A 21,122-nucleotide genomic window follows, 5' to 3' on the forward strand; every position below is an offset into this window, starting at 1 on the left:
TAATCTTTAAGTGATAAGGTTGCAATAGTAAACTCCATTTGGAATAGTCTGGCCTTCTGGTCTTTGAATGTTTCCCAAAGGCTAGGGGGTTATGATCAGTATATTACCAGTGTCTCTCTAGTCGTGGCGGGCATAGTCCTCAAAATGCTTAAGAGCTAGTAATAAGCCTAGGTTTCTCTTTCCACTGTTGACTGTCTTTGTCTTTTTTTTGGTGTCGATGTGGCTTTTTGGCCTTTTCTATGTCTGATTCATTGTCTTGTAACAGGACTGCACCGACCCCCAGGGTCACTAACATTAATTGCTACCTTGAAGGGCTTGGTGAAATTTGGGGCAGCCAACACTGGTTCATTAATCAAAATGGCTTTCAGCTTCTCAAAAGATGCTTGGCACTCCACTGACCACACTACCTTGATTTTCTTTTTTTGTAGCAAATCTTTGTGGAGCAGCTATTGTACTAAAATTTGATATAAACTTGTGGTAGAAACCATACAAACCCAAAAACCTCGTGATTTCTCACTTACCCTTAATGGTAGGGAACGCCACCAATGCTTGTACTTTCGCTGTTCTTGGCAACACTTGTCCTTGCTCTACTAGATGCTTGAGGAAGGTTACTCTGGCTTTTGCAAATTCACTTTTGGCAAGATTTATCACTAAGTCAGCTAATTTGTAATTTTCTAAACAGAGCTTCGAGTTGTTCCAAGTGGTCCTTCCAATTGTCACTCTATACCAGTACATCATCAAGGTAAACCACACAGCTAGGAACACTGGCTACCACCTGGTTCATTAGTCACTGAAAAATGGCTGGAGCATTTTTTCGCTCGAATGGCATCATTCGGCATTGGAAAAGAAGGTCTGGTGTGACAAAGGCCAATATTTCTTTTGCTCGGGGTGTTAAAGGAACCTGCCAGTATCCCGTTAACAAATCTATTTTTGTAAGAAATGTGGCACTGTCCACTCTGTCAATACAGTCTTCCAAGTGAGGAATTGGGTTGGAGTCTTCCTTTGTTACTGCATTAACCTTTCTGTAGTCCATGCGTAATCTAGTTGAACTGTCAGGTTTAGGCACTAACACCATTGGGGAACTCTTGCTGCTGTGACTGTGTGTTCCGTTAGGTGATTTTCAAGCATGTATTGGATTTCTGCTTTTACCTGGGCCTGTTTCTCTGGACTTAAACAATAAGGATGCTGTTTTATATGAAAGGATTCCCTTACATCCACGTCATGTGGATAAGGTTGTACATCCTGGTTTGTCCCTACAGACATTTTAAATGTTGCGAGTAGCCTTCTTGGGTCTTCTCATTGTTCTGCATCTAAATATGAAAGCATAGTGTCCAATCTCCCTAACAATCCAGTATTCGCTAACCGGATAGTAGGAGGTTCAATTTGAGAATTGTCCAGGCCTCCTCCTGCCTCATCCTCACTATTCCTTTCATCCTTCATTGTCCCTGCTACCTGACATACCTGTGCTTGCTTATCGCCTCCCGGCGATGATATTGTTTCAATATATTGATATGATACAACCAATTCTTTATCCAGCGATCTGGGGTGTCAGTCACATAATTCTTTTGACCACTTTATATGGACCATTTGAACTGTGCTTTCAGCGGTTCACCCTGTAAAGGCAGTAATACTAATGTCTCATCCTCTGGTTGAAATGTTCATGTCTTCGCATGCTTGTCTGCCCGTTTCTTCATGGTTCTTTAGGAAGCTTTAAGGTGTTCCTGAGCCACTTTGCAAGCTCTCGTGAGCCATTCCTGAAACACAGATACATAATCTAATACAGAAGAATCATCCCTCGGTTCTAAAAATCTTTCTTTAATTAGTTATCTCTTATCTCGTGTCCATAAACTAATTCAAAAGGACTAAAATTGCTAGACTCATTAGGTGAATCCCTAGTGGCAAACAAAAGAAATTCTGGCCCTTTATCACAATCAGTATGCCCTGATCATCGTTTTGAGGGTCTGGTACCTTTCTAAAGCTCCTTGTGTCTGTGGGTGGTAGGCTGAAGTCTTTAACTGTTATATCCAGATTACCCATAACTTGCTGAAAATTTTTAAATATAAAATTGGAACCTTGATCTGACTGAATCTCAATCGGTAGCCCATATCTAGTGAAGAACTGAGTTAACTTCCCTACCACTACCTTAGCAGAAATTGTTCTCTAGGGAACGGCCTCAGGGAACTGAATAGCCATATCCATGATAGTGAGTATATACTGGTGTCCTGCTTTTATTTCTGGTAAAGGTCCTACACAGTCTACCAACACCTGACTAAATGGTTCTCCAAAAACTGGTATGGAAATTAGAGGTGCCGGTTTTATGACAGGTTGCGGTTTTCCCACAATCTGGCATGTATGGCACGTTTTACAAAACTGCACCACATCCTAGGTAAGACCTGGCCAGTAAAAATGTTGACCTCTCCGTAATTGGGTCTTCCAGAGCCCCAAATGTCCCACGATAGGAATTTCATGTGCTATCCATAATATTTCCCGGTGGTTCCACTATCTGGTGAGCAACCGTCCATTCTTCATCTTGAAGGGGGTCTTCACTTTCTCATCAGAATCCCATTTTTAATATAGTATCCTTCTGCTCCTTTTGACTCAGCTTCAGTCAGAACTAATAGTGCCACTTTATTTAACTCTGGATCGGCTTGCTGAGCCTTGATCAGAGAAGATTTATTGAACATGTTCTTTGGATTATCCAAATTGCCATAGAAAGTTTCAGAGATTCGACTATTTTACTGTAGTGCCAATTTTACCTCTGACAATGGAACTCGTTTAGCCATTGTTCTGGTCACTACACGTGAAGGAAAATTTCTTGGAACCTTTTCCTGCAACTGTTCTGTTTCTTTAACTTCACTTGATTTTTCTGCAACCACTGGAGAAGCTACTACCTTCGCTCTGGAAAATCATTCCCCGGGAGTAGGTTAACTCCGTGAACAAGCACGTAATCATCAGTGATTTTCCACTGCCTCTCTGGCTGTTAAAACTTTCTGGTCCTCTCCATGGGTTCTTAATAACAGAGGAAGTGGATTTTTTTATTTCTTCAAGGAGAATTCGTTCCCTATGGTTCTCATATGTGGCCTCTACTTTAGTATCCACATCCAACGATCAAAATTAATTTGCCTTACCCTCTCACATTCTACATAAATCTGCCCAGACTGTCTCCAGAAGTTCCGAAATTTCTGCTGGTAAGCTTCGGGGCCAGCTCATAGCAGCGAGAATAGCTTTTTTAGCCATCTCGTAATGCACATAGTATTCATAACAAAGTAGACGAACTGATAGCGCACATTGAAGTTAATAAATATGATCTGATCGCCATTATGGAGAAGTGGCTGCAGGATGACCAGGATTGGGTCCTGAATATTGACGTTCAAGTAGAATAGGAAGCTAGGTAAAGGTGGAGGGGTAGCACTCTTAATCAGGGATGGCATTGCTGTAATAGTTAGACATGACCTTGGTTCAGGAGACCAGGGTGTAGAATAGGTTTGGGTGGAGATGAGGAATAGTAGGGGAAAGAAGTCACTAATGGGAGTGGACTACAGGCCCCCTAACTGTAACCATAATGTAGGACAAAGTATGCAAGAAATAATATTGGGTTCTTGTGATAAAGGGACAGCAGTAATCATAGGTGATTTTAATCTACATATAAACTGGAAAAATCAGATTGGCAGTAGTAGCTTGGATGAGGAATTCATAGAAGGCTTTTGAGATACTAACTGTAAGATAGTTTCTTACAGCAGCACCTTCTTGAACCAACCAGAGAGCAGGTTGTATTAGACTTGGTATTGTGTAATGTGACCTCCTTACTAACATCTGGGAGCTTTTGCCGAAATTGTGCCAACAGCCTGACATAGTCATGCTCACAGAATCATACCTTATCGGCAATATCCCTAACACTGCCATCACTATCCCTGGGTATGTCCTGTCCCACCGGCAGTACAGACCCAGCAGAGTTGGAGGCACAGTGGTATACAGTCGGGAGGCAGTTGCCCTGGGAGTCCTCAACATCAACTCCGGATCCCATGAAGTCTCATGGCATCAGGTCAAACATGGGCAAGGAAACCTGCTGATTAGCACCTACTGTCCTCTCTCAGCTGATGAGCCAGTACTCCTCTATGTTGAACAACACCTGGAGGAAGCACTGAGGGTGGCAAGGGCGCAGAATGTACTCTGGGTGGGGGACTTCAATGACCATCACCAAGATTGGCTCGGTAGCACCACTACTGGCCGAGTCCTAAAGGACATAGCTGCTAGACTGGGTATGCGGCAGGTGATGAGGGAACCAACAAGAGGAAAAAATATACTTGACCTCGTCCTCATCAGTCTGCCCACCACAGATGCATCTGTCATGACCGTATTGGTAGGAGTGACCACTGCACAGTCGTTGTGGAGACAAAGTCCCGTCTTCACATTGAGGATGCCCTCCATCATGTGCGGCTCTATCACCATGCTAAATGGGATAGATTTTAAACATATCTCGCATGCAAAACTGGGCATCCATGAGGCGCTGTGGGCCATGAGCAGCAGCAGAATTATACTCAAACACAATCTGTAACCTCATGGCCCGGCATATCCCCAACTTTACCATTACCATCAAGCCATGAGACCAACATCCCCATCCTCAATGATGGGGGGCGGGGGGGAGCCCAGCACATCAGTGCAAAAGATGAGACTGAAGCATTTGCAACAATCTTCAGCCAGAAGTGCTGAGTAGTTGATCCATCTCTGCCTCCTCCTGAAGTCCCCAGCATCACAGATGTCAGACTTCAGCCAATTCGATTCACTCCACTTGATATCCAGAAATGACTGAAGGCACAAGGGCTATGGGTCCTGACAATATTCCGGAAATAGTACTGAAGACCTGTGCTGCAGAACTTGTGCACCCCTAGCCAAGCTGTTCCTGTACAGATACAGCACTGGCATCTACCTTGCAATGTGGAAAATTGCCCAGGTATGTCCTGTGCACAAAAAGCAGAACAAGTCCAACCCAGCCAATTACTGCCCCATCAGTCTACTGTCAATCATCAGTAAAGTGATGGAAGGTGTCATCAACAGTGCGATCAAGCAGCACTTGCTTAGCAATAACCTGCTCAGTTTGGGTTCCGCCAGGGCAACTCAGCTTCTGACCTCATTACAGCCTTGGTTCAAACATGGACAAAAGAGCTGAATACAGGAGGTGAGGTGAGAGTGACTGCCCTTGACATCAAGGCAGCATTTGACTGAGTGTGGCATCCAGGTGCCCTCGCAAAACTAAAGTCAGTGGGAATCGGGGAAAACTCTCTGCTGGTTGGAGTCATACCTAGCGCAAAGGAAGATGGTTTTGGTTGTTGGTCAATCATCTGAGCTCCAGGATTAGACAGCAGGCGTTCCTCAGGGTAGTGTCCTAGGTCCAGCCATCTTCAGCTGCTTCATCAATAACCTTCCTTCAATCATAAGGACAGGAGTGGGGATGTTTGCTGCTGATTGCACATTATTCAGCACCATTCGCGACTCCTGAGATGCTGAAGCAGTCCGTACAGAAATGCAGCAAGACCTGGACAGTATCCAGGCTTGGGCTGATAAGTGGCAAGTAACATTCGTGCCACAAGAGTGCCAGGCAATGACCATCGCCAACAAGAGAGAATCTAACCATCTCTCCTTGACATTCAGTGGCATTACCATCACTGAAACCCCCACTATCAACATTCTGGGGGCTACCATTGACCAGAAACTGAACTGGAGGAGCCATACAAATACCGTGGCTACAAGAGCAGGTCAGAGGCTAGGAATCCTGCGGCGAGTAACTCACCACCTGACTCCCCAAAGCCTGTCCACCATCTACAAGGCACAAGTCAGGAGTGTGATGGAATACTCTCCACTTGCCTGGATGGGTGCAGCTCCAACAACACTGAAGAAACTCGACACCATCCAGGACAAAGCAGCCTGCTTGATTGGCACCCCATCCATAAACATTCACTCCCCCCACCACCGACAGTGGCAGCAGTGTGTACCATCTACAAGATGCACTGCAGCAACGCACCAAGGCTCATTAGACAGCACCTTCCAAACCCGCGTCCTTTGCCAACTAGAAGGACAAGGGCAGCAAATGCATGGGAACACAACCACTTGCAAGTTTCCCTCCAAGTCACGCACCATCCTGACTTGAAACTATATTGCCATTCCTTCAGTGTCGCTGGGTCAAAATCCTGAAACTCCCTTCCTAACAGCACTGTGGGTGTACCTGCCTCACATGGACTGCAGCGGTTCAAGAAGGCAGCTCACCACCACCTTCTCGAGGGCAATTAGGGATGGGCAATAAATGCTGGCTTAGCCAGCGACACCACATCCCATGAAAGAATTTTTTTTTAAAAATTAATGATCTCAGAATAAAGGCACCTCTCGGTAGCAGCGACCACACAATGATTGAATTTTACATCCAGTTTGAAAGAGAGAAGACTGAATCTAAGACTAGTATTTTAAACTTAAATAAGGGCAACTATGTGGGCATGAAAGCTGAACTAACTGAAATGAACTGGGTTACTAGGCTAGGAGACAGATCAATGGAGAAGCAGTGGCAGACATTCAAGGCGATATTTCAGAATACTCAGGATAAATATATTCCTACTATAAAGTCAAATTCTAAGGGGAGGACCCACCATCTGTGGTTAACTGAAGAAGTTAAGGAAAGCATCAAACCGAAGAATAAGGTATATAATTGCACAACGACGAGTGGCAGGGCAGATGATTGGTCAGAATATAAAGAATGGCAGAGGATGACTAAAAGGTTAATCTGGAGAAAGAAATTAGAGTATGAGAGGACACTAGCTCGAAATGTAAAAAAGAATAGCAGAAGTTTCTACAGGTATTTGAAAAGAGTAAGTAAAGTGAGCTTTGGCCTCTAGAGAGTGAGAATGGGGAGCTAATAGTAGATAATATGGAAATGGCAGATGAAATGAACAAATATTTCGCTTTTGTCTTCACTATAGTGGATACGAAAAACATTCCAGTAATAGCTATAAATCAGAAGGTGGAAGGAAGAGAGGAACTTGGTGAAATTACAATCACCAGGGAAGCGGTACTGACCAAACTGATGGCGATGTGGGCTGACAAATTCCTGGGTCCTGATCGGCTTCATCCTAGGGTCTTAAAAGAGGTGACTAATGAGGTAGTAGATGCATTGGTGTTAATTTTTTGAAATTCGCTATATTCTGGAAAGGTTCCATCAGACTGAAAAATAGCAAATATAACCCCTCTATTCAAGAAGTGGGGGGTGGCAGAAAAAAGGTAACTATAGGCTAGTTAGCTTGACGTATGTAATGGGGAAGGTGTTAGAATCGAGCATTATGGAGGCCAAAGCTGGGCACTTAAAAAAACTCAAGGTAATCGGGAATAGTCAGCATGGTTTTGTGAAAGGGAAATCATGTTTAACCATTTTATTTGAGTTCTTTGAAGGAGTAACATGTGCTGTGGATGAAGGGGAGCCCGTTGACATACTGTACTTTGATTTCCAGAAGGCATTTAACAAGGTGCCACATAAAAGGTTATTGCGCAAAGTAGGAGCTCATGGGGTGGGGGGTAACATATTAGCATGGATAGAAGATTAGCTGGCTGGCAGAGAACAGAGTGTGCATAAATGGGTCCTTTTCTGATTGGCAGTATGTGACGAGTGGAGTCCTTCAGGGGTCTGTACTGGAGCCTCAACTTTTAAAATTTATATCAATGGCTTAGATGAGGGGAACGATGGCATGGTAGCTAATTTTGCTGATGACACAAAGATAGGTAGGAAAGCATGTTGTGAAGAGGACATAAGGAGGTTGCAGACCAATTTTGATAGATTGAGTGAGTGGGCAAAAATCTGGCAGATGGAGTATAATGTGGGAAAATGTGAAGTTGTTCACTTTGGCAGGAAGAATAAAAAAGCAGAGTATTTCTTAAACTGGGAACAACTGCAGAACTCCGAGGTGTAGAAGGATCTAGGTGTTCTAATGCATGAGTCTCAAAAGGTTAGGAGACAAGTACAGCAAGTAAAAAAGAAGGCTAATGGAATGCTATCATTTATCACGAGAGGAATTGAAAATAAAAGTAAGGATGTTATGCTTCTGTTATGCAGGGCATTGGTGAGACTACATCTCAAATACTATGTGCAGTTTTGATCCCCTTATTTAAGGAAGGATGTGAATGCATTGGAGGCAATTCAGAGAAGGTTTACTAGAATAATACCTGGAATGAGTGGGTTGTTATGAGGAAAGGTTGGACAGACTGGGCTTGTTTTCACTGAGTTTAAAAGAGTGTGGGGAGACTTGATTGAAGTATAAGATCCTGAACGGTCTTAACAAGACGAATGTGGAGGGGATGTTTTCTCTTATGGGTGAGTCCAGAACTAGGGGCACTATTTTAAAATTCGGGCTTGCCCTTTTAGGGTAGAGATGTGGTGAATTTTTTTTGAGGTTTGTGCGACTTTGGAACTCTCTGCCTCAGTAGGTGGTGGAAGCAGGGTTATTGAATAATTTTAAGGTGGAGGTAGGTAGATTCTTGTTAGGCAAGGGAATCAAAGGCTATCGGGGTTAGATGGGAGTGTGGAATTCGAGACAAACAGATCAGCCATGATCTTATTGAATGGCGGAGCAGGACTGAGGGGCTGAATGGCCTACTTCTAATTCGTATGTTCGTAGAAACTGCAGAAACTTCATCAGAAAGCGTGGCTTAAACTTCATGAGCTGTGCCCATCAACCTGCTTTGCATAGCATGCCTACCATTCCTTCAGCCACTTCATCTGGATGGCGATCTTTTCAAATGACGTACCTTTCCTCAAATTTTGGGAGGGCTTGTACAAATTTAAACAGCTCTCCACTGGGTCCTGGGCTGGAGTCAGATTTTTCCCCACCAAAATTTTCACTGGAGTCAAGACCACCCCTTCGCCTTAGTTCCATCTTTTTAAATTCAATTCCCTTTCTTCTCTTTTACTTTCTCTTTGAGATTCAAGATTAAGTTTTTCCAATTCTATTTATTTTTATTTTTCTTTGTCAAATTCAAGCTGCCTCATCTGAACTGAATTTTAGCTGATTCAACTGCACTACCTTCTGGTTCGCCTTTTTCTTATTGCAAATACTGTGCTGTTATTACAATTATGTCTGCTTTCTTAGCTCCAGGTTTTAACTAACACCAACTATTCTGCAATTCCTTTAGCCCTGTCCTTGGTTAAGTATCTCAAATCACTCAGGGATACATCCTCCTTCCCCAGAAAGGACTTGGCAACTGACACAGACATTCCAGTCATGTAAACTTTATTCTAATGCACAAGAAACTTTTTGTTTTACTTTTTTCAAACTATTGTTACCCCACTTACAATTGTACGTCGTCGGCATTAGGTTATCCCACACAGAGCCCCCAATTGTATGTTACGACCGAGGTGAGAGGAGTGCACTGTCTTTTCTTGTTCCACTTCTCCACAGGTCACAACATATATTTAAATGTTTACCCATTTACTGATACGGTCAATCATAGACTACTCTTTATCCCAGAATAAAATGCACCAACCAGGATTCTGTAATAAACAACAAAATTATCAGTTTATTATAAAAAAAGACAATCAGTGATGAAGCAAAGTATTAATAGAGTTAAATATGAAAGTTCCCTTTTTACCATAGCCCTTCTCACACAAACACACACTGGCTGACTGAAAAATAGTGATTTTTTTTTTCTTTAGAGCTCTGTTACAAAAAGAAAAGACAAAAAAGAATACTTTGGCCAAATACTTGCTAAGTCTGGAAGGAAAAAAGAGATGATATCAAAAGATGTCAGATCTCTTTTTTTTTTTGTCTAGCGTCCGGGTGCATGGTGACTGGTCACTGTGATCCTTTTCTGGAGCAATTTGTTCAAGCGGCATCGAGGATTTATCTGGCAGATTTTTCCAGCATCTCAGGAGAAATACGGGAAAGGGTTTTCAAGCAGGCCTTTTGGGACGAATGTAGTATCAATTTCTCTATTTCTTACACTCGCTTCTAAGAGCTTCTCAAAGAGATGGAAAAGTTGGCAGGCTTTTCAGAGATTGAAAAGGCTGAGCTGGGGTGACTGCCCTTCAGGTTGATTTTTTTTTAAAACTCCAACTGACTGTCCAAAGCAAAACCAAAACAATATCGCAAGAGTCAAGCCTCCTGACCCCTATAAATCATGACCTGTCACTTCTCTTTAAACATCTCCCCCAAGTCAAAAAGCTCCTGCTGGGTAATTTTCTGAAGACAGGCGACTTCCAGTAAGGGTTGTTTACAAACCAAGTCCAAACGACCTTATGATGACCACCTTTTTTTTTTAAAGAAAACACAAAGTTCAGCATCTATGGAAACCTTTTTTCAGTTTTAAAACACAAGTCCTCCAAATGTAACTAAAAATGGAAGTACTTTCATAAGTCTTCTGATTTGGTCAGTGGTCGGGCTGGAAGGGTTTTTTTTTATTCGTTCGTGGGCTGTGGGCGCCGCTAGCTAGGCCAGTATTTATTGCCTATCCCTAATTGCCCTTGAGAAGATGGTAGTGAGTTGCCTTCTTGAACCGATGCCATCCTTTGGGTGTAGGTACACCAACAGTGTTATTAGGAATGGGGTTCTAGGATTTTGATCCAGTGACAGTGAAGGGACGGCAATCTAGTTCCAAGTCAGGATGGTGTGTGGCTTGGAGGGGACCTTGCAGGTGGTGGTATTGCCATACATCTGCTGCCCTTGACCTTCTAGGTGGTAGAGGTCGTGGGTTTAGAAGGTGCTGTTGAAGGAGGCTTGGTGAGTTGCTGCAGCGCATCTTGCTGCTACTGTGTGGTGGTGAATGGGATGTCAATCAAGCAGTTGCTTTGTCCCAGAATTCCCAACCATTGACCTGCTCTCATAGCCACAGCATTTATGTGGCTGTTCTTGTCAGTTTCTGGTCAATGGTAAACCCCAGGATATTGATAGTGGGGGATTCAGCAATGGTCATGCTATTGAATGTAAAGGGGAGATGGTTAGATTTTCTTGTTTGAGATGGTTATTGCCTGAAACTTTGTGTGGTGGGAATGTTGTTGCCACATATCATCTTAAGCCTGGATGTTGTCCAGGTCTTGCTGCATGTGGATATCAGATACTTGTAAGCAAACCTGGAGCTCATGGAATAAAAGGGACGGTAGCAACATGGATACGAAATTGGCTGAGTGACAGGAAACAAAGAGTAGTGGTTAATGGATGTTTTTCGGGCTGGAGGAAGGTTTGTAGTGGAGTTCCCCAGAGATCAGTGTTGGGACCCTTGCTTTTCCTGATATATGTTAATGACCTAGACCTTTAGTGTACAGGGCACAATTTCAAAGTTTGCAGATGATACGAAACTTGGAAGCATTGTGAACTGTAAGTAGAACTTCAAAAGGGCATAGACAAGTTGGTGGAATGGGCAGACAGGTAGCGGATGAAGTTCACTGCAGAGAAATGTGAAGTGATTCATTTTAGTATGAAGGACTTGGAGAGACAATATAGAATAAAGGGTACAATTCTAAAGGGGGTGCAGGAGCAGAAGGACCTGGGTGTATTTGTGCATAAGTCATTGAAGGTGGCAGGACAGGTTGAGAGAGCGGTTAATAAAGCATACAGAATCCTGGGCTTTATTACTAGGGGCATAGAGTAAAAGAGCAAGGAAGTTATGTTGAACTTGTATAAGACACGAGTTCGGCCTCAGCTGGAGTATTGTGTCCAGTTCTGGGTGCTGCACTTTAGGAAAGACATGAGGGTATTGGAGAGAGTACAGAAAAGATTCAGGATAATGATTCCAGGGATGAGGAATTTCAGTTATGAAGATAGATTGGAGAAGTTAGGTCTGTTTTCCTTGGAGAAGAGAAGGCTGAGAGGTGATTTGATAAGAGGTATTCAAAATCATGAGGGGTTTGGACAGAGTAAATAGAGAGAAATTGTTCCCACTCGTGAAAGGATCGAGAATGAGAGGGCACAGATTTAAAGTATTTGGTAAAAGAAGCAAAAGTGACATGAGGAAAAACTTTTTCATGCAGCAAGTTGTTATGGTATGAAATGTGCTCCCTGAGAACATGTTGGAGGCAGGTTCAGTTGAAGCATTCAAAAGGGAATTAGACAGTTATATGAAAAGGAAGAATGTGCAGGGTTGTTGAGAGAAGGCGGGGGAATGGAACTGAGGGAATTGCTCTCTGAGTGCCAGTGCGGATACAATAAGCCGAATGGTATCTTCCTGCACTGTTATGATTCTGTGATTTTGAATCGCGAATGGTGTGACTACGAGTGAGACAGTTAAGGGGATTGAGAAGGAAGAAGTGGAGGAGCCTTAGCCTTTGCAATTGTCCAACAGGTTTGAGGATCTTTCAGCTTGTATGAATGAGAGCGAGGGTTGCAGTGTGGATGACCATGGCACCATGGTACTGGAAGCCATTCACGCGGGGGGAGGAAATAGGAATGCAGTGATAGATGTCTCGTCAGGAGGAGAGACCTAGTTTTGTTTGGCCAAGTGCGAGAATCCAGAAGTTTCAGTTGCCTGCCCGGTGCTAGGGTTCGGGACATCTGCTCAGGGCTGGTGAGGAACTTGCAGTGGAAAGGGGAGGATCCAGTTGTCGTGGTCCACGTGGGTACTGATGACATAGATAGGACTAGGAAAGAGATTCTGCATAGGGAGTATGAGGAGCAAGGGCTAAATTAAAAAGCAGAACCTCAAAGGTGGTAATCTATGGATTATTACCAAAGTCACGAGCAAATTGGAGCAGAGTAAATAAGATTAGAGAGTTAAATGCGTGGCTCATTGGTGTGGGAGAAATGGGTTTCGATTCATAGGGCACTGGCATCAGTACTGGGGAAAGGGGAGAGCTGTAACATTGGGATGGTCTTCACCTGACCCATGCTGGGACCAGTGTTCTGGTGAGTCTTATAACTAGGGCCGTAGAGAGGGCTTTGAGCTAACTAGTGGGGGCGAGGGAAGATGTGATAATTTAAAGAGAGAGGAGAAGGCAAAAGACTAAGGCAGCAATAAAGGAATTGATCTGAGTATGACAAGAAGGGACAGAGCATACAAACTTAAGAGTGCATCAGCAGATAAGGCTTGAGGTTGTGAAAATAATAAAAAGACAGAATTAAGTGTACTCTATCTGAATGCACGCAGCAGTTGCAACAAGGTAGATGAATTGACAGCACAAGTAGAAGTAAACGGGTATGATCTAATTGGCATTACAGAGACGTGGCTGCAGGGTGACCAAGGCTGGGAACTGAATATTTGAGGGTATTGGACATTAAGGAAGGATAGGCAAAAAGGAAAAGGAGGTGGGTAGCGCTGTTAATAAAGGATGAGATCAGTACATTAGTGAGAGAGGATCTTCTACTGAAGGAACAAGATGTAGAATCAGTTTGGGTAGAGCTGAGAAACAGCAAGGGTCAGCAAACATTGGTAGGGGTTGTTTATAGGCCACCAAACAGTAATGGTAATGTAGGGCATGGTAAAGGAGCCTCTAGGGAAAAGGACCATAATATGATAGAATTGTACAATAAGTTTGAAAGTGATGCAGTTCAATCCAAAACTAGGGTCTTAAATGTAAACGAAGGAAACTCTGTAGGTATGAGGGGCAAGTTGGTTGTGGTAGATTGGGAAACTACATTAAAAGGTATGACGGTAGACAGGCAATTGCTGGCAATTAAAGAATTAATATATGGTTTACAGCAAATTTACATTCCTTTTGAGGCACAAAAACCCAGCAGGAAAAGTGATCCAACCATGGCTAACAAGAAAAGTTAAAAATTGTAAGAGACTTATAAAGTTCACAGAATAATACAGTGCAGAAGAGGCTCTTCGGCCCATCGAGTCTGCACCGATGCATTAAAAACACTGACCTGTCCACCTAATCCCGTTTGCCAGCACTTGGCCCATAGCCTTGAATGTTATGACGTGCCAAGTGCTCATCCAGGTACTTTTTAAAGGATGTGAGGCAACCTGCATCTACCACCCTCCCAGGCAGGGCATTCCAGACCGTCACCACCCTCTGGGTAAAAAAGTTCTTCCTCAAGTCCCCCTTAAACCTCCCGCCCCTCACCTTAAACTTGTGACCCCTCGTAACTGACCCTTCAACTAAGGGGGACAGCTGCTCCCTATCCAGCCTGTCCATGCCCCTCATAATCTTGTACACCTCGATCAGGTCACCCCTCAGTCTTCTCTGCTCCAGTGAAAACAACCCAAGCCTATCCAACCTCTCTTCATAGCTTAAATGTTCCATCCCAGGCAACATCCTGGTGAATCGCCTCTGCACCCCCTCCAATGCAGTCTCATCCTTCCTATAATGTGGCGACCAGAATTGCACACAGTACTCCAGCTGTGGCCTTATCAAAGTTCTGTACAACTCCAACATGACCTCCCTGCTTTTGTAATCTATGCCTCGATTGATAATGGCAAGTGTCCCATATGCCTTTTTCACCACCCTATTAACCTGACCTTCTGCCTTCAGAGATCTATGGACAAACACGCCAAGGTCCCTTTGTTCCTCGGAACTTCCCAGTGTCAGGCCATTCATTGAATACTTCCGTGTCACATTACTCCTTCCAAAGTGTATCACCTCACACTTTTCAGCATTAAATTCCATCTGCCACTTTTCTGCCCATTTGACCATCCCGTCTATATCTTCCTATAACCTAAGACACTCCACCTCACTATTAACCACTCGGCCAATCTTTGTGTCATCCGCGAACTTACTGATCCTACCCCCCACATAGTCATCTATGTCGTTTATATAAATGACAAACAATAGGGGACCCAGCACAGATCCCTGTGGTACGCCACTGGACACTGGCTTCCAGTCACTAAAACAGCCGTCTGTCATCACTCTCTGTCTCCTACAGCTAAGCCAATTTTGAATCCACCTTATCAAGTTACCTTGTATCCAATGTGCATTTGCTTTCTTGTTAAGTCTCCCATGTGGGACCTTGTCAAAGGCTTTGCTGAAATCCATGTAAACTACATCAAATGCACTACCCTCATCTACACACCTGGTCACATGCTCAAAAAATTCAATCAAATTTGTTAGGCATGACCTCCCTCTGACAAAAAGTTGCCAAAAAAGTAGTAAGTCTGAGGATTGGAAGCATTTTAGAATTCAGTAAAGGAGGACCGAGAAACTGATAAAGAAAGAGAAAATAAAAAATGAAGCTAAACTAGCGAGAAACATAAAAACCGAATGTAAAAGCTTGTATAGATATGTAAAAAGGAAAAGATGAGCCAAGACAAATGTGGGCCCATTATAGGCAGAGACAGGAGAATTTATAAAGGGCAATGACAGAGAAACTAAACAAATACTTTGTGTCTGTCCTCACGGTGGAAGATGCAAAAAACCTCCCTGAAATACTAAAGAACCAAGGGATTGGCAAGAATGAGGAACTGAAAGAAATTAGCATTAGTTAAAAAAAAAGTAGTACTGGAGAAATTAATGGAATTGAAAGTTGATAAATCCCCTGGGCCGAATGATCTACATCCCAAAGTGTGAAAGAGGAGGATGTAGAGATAGTGGATGTGTTGGTGATCATCTTCCAAAACTCTACAGATTATGGAATGGTTCCTGAGGATTGGAAGGTAGCAAATGTAACATCACTATTTAAGAAAGGAGGGAGAGAGAAAATGGGGAACTACAGACCTCTTAGCCTGACATGAGTAGTAGGGAAAATGCTAGAATTTATTATAAAGGATGTTATAACTTTTTTTTATTCATTCGTGTGATGTAGGCGTCACTGGCCAGGCCAGCATTTATTGCCCATTCCTAATTGCCCTTGAGAATGTGGTGGTGAGCTGCCTTCTTGAACCGCTGCAGTCCATTTGGGGTAGGTATACCCACAATGCTGTTAGGGAGTTCCAGGATTTTGACCCAACGACAGTGAAGGAACAGCGATATAGCTCCAAGTCAGTATGGTGTGTGACTTGGAGGGGAACTTGCAGGTGGTGGTGTTTCCATGTATTTGCTGCCCTTGTCCTTCTAGTTGGTAGAGGTCACGGGTTTGGAAGGTGTTGTCTAAGGAGCCTTGGTGCATTGCTGCAGTGCGTTTTATAGATGGTACACACTGCTGCCACTGTGCGTCGGTGGTGGAGGGAGTGAATGTTTGTAGATGGGGTGCCAATCAAGTGGGCTGCTTTGTCCTGGATGGTGTCAAGCTTCTTGAGTGTTGTTGGAGCTGCACCCATCCAGGCAAGTGGAGAGTATTCCATTACACTCCTGACTTGTGCCTTGTAGATGCTGGGCAGGCTTTGGGGAGTCAGGAGGTGAGTTACTCGCCTCAGGATTCCTAGCCTCTGACCTGCTCTTGTAGCCACGGTATTTATATGGCTACTCCAGTTCAGTTTCTGGTCAATGGTAGTCCTGAGGATGTTGATAGTGCGGAATTCAGAGATGGTAATGTCATGGGGAGATGGTTAAATTCTCTCTTGTTGGAGATGGTCATTGCCTGGCACTTGTGTGGTGCGAATGTTACTTGCCACTTATCAGCCCAAGCCTGGATATTGTCCAGGTCTTGCTGCATTTCTACACTGACTGCTTCAGTATCTGAGGAGTCACGAATGGTGCTGAACATTGTGCAATCATCAGCAAACATCCCCACTTCTGACCTTATGATTGAAGGAAGGTCATTGATGAAGCAGCTGAAGATGGTTGGACCTAGGACACTACCCTGAGGAACTCCTGCAGTGATGGCCTGGAGCTCAAATGATTGACCTCCAACAATCACAACCATCTTCCTTTGCACTAGGTATGACTCCAACCAGCGGAAGGTTTTCCCCCTGATTCCTATTGATCTCAGTTTTGCTCGGGCTCCTTGATGCCACACTCGGTCAAATGCTGCCTTGATGTCAAGGGCAGTCACACTCACCTCACCTCTTGAGTTCAGCTCTTTTGTCCATGTTTGAACCAAGGCTGTAATGAGCTCAGGAGCTGAGTGGCCCTGGCGGAACCCAAACTGAGCGTCACTGAGCAGGTTATTGCTAAGTAAGTGCTGCTTGATGGCACTGTTGATGACACCTTCCATCACTTTACTGATGATTGAGAGTAGGCTGGGTAATTGGCCGGGTTGGACTTGCCCTGCTTTTTGTGTACAGGACATACCGGGGCAATTTTCCACATTGCAGGGTAGATGCCAGTGTTATAGCTGTACTGGAACAGCTTGGCTAGGGGCGCGGCAAGTTCTGGAGCACAGGTCTTCAGTACTATTGCTGGAATATTGTCAGGGCCCATAGCTTTTGCAGTATCCAGTGTCTTCAGTCGTTTCTTGCTATCACGTGGAGTGAATCGAATTGGCTGAAGTCTGGCATCTGTGATGCTGGGGACTTCAGGAGGAGGCCGAGATGGATCATCAACTCGGCACTTCTGGCTGAAGGTTGTTGCAAATGCTTCAGCCTTATCTTTCGCACTGATGTGCTGGGCTCCCCCATCATTGAGGATGGGGATATTTGTGGAGCCACCTCCTCCAGTTAGTTGTTTAATTGTCCACCATTCACGGCTGGATGTGGCAGGACTGCAGAGCTTGGATCTGATCAGTTGGTTATGAGATCGCTTAGCTCTGTCTATCGCATGCTGCTTACACAGTTTGGCATACAAGTAGTCTTGCATTGTAGCTTCACCAGCTTGACACCTCATTTTGAGGTATGCCTGGTGCTGCTCCTACCATGCCCTCCTGCACTGTTCATTGAACCAGGGTTGGTCTCCTGGCTTGATAGTAATGGTAGAGTGGGGAATATGCCGGGCCATGAGGTTACAGATTGTGGTTGAGTACAATTCTGCTGCTGCTGATGGCCCACAGTGCCTCATGGATGCCCAGTTTTGCATTGCTAGATCTGTTCGAAATCTATCCCATTTAGCCTGGTGATAGTGCCACACAACACGATGGACGGTATCCTCAATGTGAAGACGGAACTTCGTCTCCACAAGGACTGTGCGGTGGTAACTCCTACCAATACTACCATGGACAGAAGCATCTGCAGCAGGCAGATTGGTGAGGACGAGGTCAAGTATATTTTTCCCTCGTGTTGGTTCCCCCACCACCTGCCGCAGACCCCGTCTAGCAGCTATGTCCTTTTGGACTCGGCCAGCTCGGTCAGTAGTGGTGCTACCAAGCCACTCTTGGTGATGGACATTCAAGTCCCCTGTCCAGAGTACATTTTGTGCCCTTGCCACCCTCAGTGCTTCCTCCAAGTGGTATTCAACATGGAGGAGTACTAACTCATCAGCTGAGGGAGGGAGGTAGGTGATAATAGGAGGTTACCTTGCCCATGTTTGACCTGATGCCATGAGACTTCATGGGGTCTGGAGTTGACGTTGAGGACTCCCAGGGCAACTCCCTCCCTACTGTATACCACTGTGCCACCACCTCAGGTGAGTCTGTCCTGCCAGTGGGACAGGACATACCCAGGGATAACGATTGCAGTGTCTAGGACATTGTCTGTAAGGTATGATTCCGTGACTATGACGATGTCGGGCTGTTGCTTGACTGGTCTGTGGGACAGCTCTCCCAACTTTGGCACAAGCCCCCAGATGTTGGTAAGGAGGACTTTGCAGGGTCGACAGGGCTGGGTTTGCCATTGTCGTTACCGGTGCCGAGGTCGATGCCGGGTGGTCCGATGGGTTTCATTCCTTTTTATTGACTTTGTAGCGGTTAGGTACAACTGAGTGGCTTGCTAGGCCATTTCAGAGGGCATGTAAGAGTTAACCACATTGCTGTGGGTCTGGAGTCACATGTAGGCCAGGCCCGGTAAGGACAGCAGATTTCCTTCCCTAAAGGACATGAATTAACCAGATGGGTTTTTACAACAAGCGACAATGGTTTCATGGCCATCGTTAGACTAGCTTTTAATTCCAGATTTATTAATTAAATTCAAATTCGACCTTCTGCTGTGGTGGGATTTGAACCCATGTCCCCAGAGCAATGCCCTGGGTCTCTGGGTTACTAGTCCAGTGATACCACTACGCCACCGCCTACCCTATAACTGGACAGTTAGAAAATAATGCTAGGATTGGGCGGAGCCAAGGTGGATTTATGAAAGGGAAATCATGTTTTACAAACCTGATGGAGTTTTTTGGAGGATGTAACAAGCAAAATCGATAAGGGGGAACCAGTGGATGTGGTGTGTTTGGATTTTCAGAAGACTTTCGATGAGGTCCCGCACAGGAGGTTAGGAAGCAAAATTAGAACACGTGATGGGGTAATATACTGGCATGGATTGAGAATTGGTTAACGGACAGAAAACAGAGTAGGAATAAACGGGTCATTCTCGGGTTGGCAGGCTGTGACTGGAGGAGTACGGCAAGGATCAGTGCTTGGGCCCCAGCTATTCACAATCTATTTCAATGATTTGGATGTGGGGACCAAATGTAGTAATTCCAACTTTGCTAATGACACAAAACTAGTTGGGAATGTGAGTTGTGTGGAGGATTCCAAGAGGCTTCAAGGGGATTTATTCAGGCTAAATGAGTGGGCATGAACATGTCAGATGGAATATAATATGGAGAAATGTGAAGTTATCCACTTCGGTGGGAAAAGCAGAAATGCAGAGTATTTCTTAAATGGTGAGAGATTGAGAAGTGTTGATGTCCAAATTTTCATAAGTCACTGAAAGCTTGCTTACATACAGGTGCAGCAAGCAATTGGGAAGGCAAATGGTATGTTGGCCTTTATTGTAAGTTTTGAGTACAGGAGTAAAGAAGTCTTGCTGCAGTTTTATCGAGCCTCGGTGAGACAGCACCAGGAGTATTGTGTACAGTTTCGGTCTCTTTACCTAAGGAAGGATATACTTGCCATAGCGGGAATGTAATGAAGGTTCACCAGACTGATTGATTCCTGGGATGTCAGGATTGTCCGATGAAGAGAAATTGAGGAGACTGGGCCTATATCGTAGAATCATAGAACGTTTAAGGCACAGAAAGAGGCCACTTGGCCCATCGTGTCTGTCCCAGCTGAAAAATGATCCACCCAGTCTAATCCCACCTTCCAGCATTTGGTCCGTGGCCCTGCAGATTACGGCACTTGAGGTGCATATCTAGACTCCTTTTGAATGAATTGAGGGTCTCTGCCTCAACTACCCTTTCAGGCATTGAGTTCCAGACCCCCACCACCCTCTGGGTGCAAAGATTTTTCCTCATCTCCCCTCTAATTTTTTTACCAATCACTTTAAATGTATGTCCCCTAGACACTGACCTCTCTGCTAAGGTGAATAGGCCCTTCACCTCCACTCTATCCAGGCCCCTCAAAATTTTGTACTTTTCAATCAGCCTTCTCTGTATTCCATGGAGAACAACCTCAGCTGATCCAATCTTTCCTCATAGCTGCATTTTTCCAGTCTTGGCAACATCTTCGTAAATCTCCTCTGTACCCTATCTGGTGCAATTACATCCTTTCTGTAATGAGGTGATCAGAACTGCACACAGTACTCAAGTTGTGACCTAACCAATGAATTATACAGTTCCAGCATAACCTCCCTGCTCTTGTATTCTATACCTCGGCTAATAAAGGAAAGGAATCCATTTGCCTTCTTAACCACCTTATCGACTGTCCTGCTACCTTCAGAGATCTGTGGACATTCACTCCAAAGTCCCTCACTTCCTCTACACTTCTCAGTCTTTTCCCATTAATCGTGTATTCCTTTGCCTTGTTTGACTTTCCCTAATGCATCTGCTTACACTTCTCCAGGTTGAATTCCATTTGCCACTTTTCTGCCCATCTGATCAGACCATCATTCTGTACAGTTTAAAAGAATGAGAGGTATCTCATTGAGGCATACAAAATTCTTGCAATGCCTGACAGAGTAGATGCAGGAATGATGTTTCCCCTGGCTGGAGGTGTCTAGAATCAGGGGAGACAGTCTCAAAATAAGGGGTAGACCATTTAAGACTAATCTGAGGAGGAATGAGGAATGTCTTTACTCGGAGGGTGGTAAATCTTTGGAATTTTCTACCTCCTGAGGGCTGTCTAGGCTCAGTCATTGAGTATGTTCAAGACAGAGATCGATAGATTTCTAGATATTTAAGATAGCAAGATATGGGGATAGTGCGGGAAGATGACGTTGAGATCAGCCATTATCTAGTTGAATGGTGGAGCAGGCTCCATAGGCTGAATGGCCTACTCCTGCTCCTATGTTCCTATGTAACCATCCCTTCAGATCAA

At 44.4% G+C, this 21,122-nt stretch overlaps 1 protein-coding gene across 2 annotated transcripts in view; it reads left to right on the forward strand.

The window, feature by feature from the left end:
* The window catches only part of tubgcp3 (tubulin gamma complex component 3), a 131,281-nt gene that overhangs the window by 98,694 nt on the left and 11,465 nt on the right, over window positions 1-21,122 (forward strand). Inside the window, exon 19 of one of the 2 annotated variants that reach the window (XM_068034161.1) lies at window positions 6,966-7,087. The exons of the other annotated variant lie outside the window; for it this stretch is intronic. Coding sequence (XP_067890262.1) covers window positions 6,966-6,989 — 24 coding nt within the window. The 3' untranslated portion in view covers window positions 6,990-7,087. Of the gene's footprint in view, window positions 1-6,965; window positions 7,088-21,122 lie in introns of those variants that run through there. 2 annotated transcript variants of the gene reach the window in all.

Source organism: Heterodontus francisci, chromosome 6, assembly GCF_036365525.1.
Source record: "Heterodontus francisci isolate sHetFra1 chromosome 6, sHetFra1.hap1, whole genome shotgun sequence".
Classification (NCBI taxonomy): Eukaryota; Metazoa; Chordata; class Chondrichthyes; order Heterodontiformes; family Heterodontidae; genus Heterodontus; species Heterodontus francisci.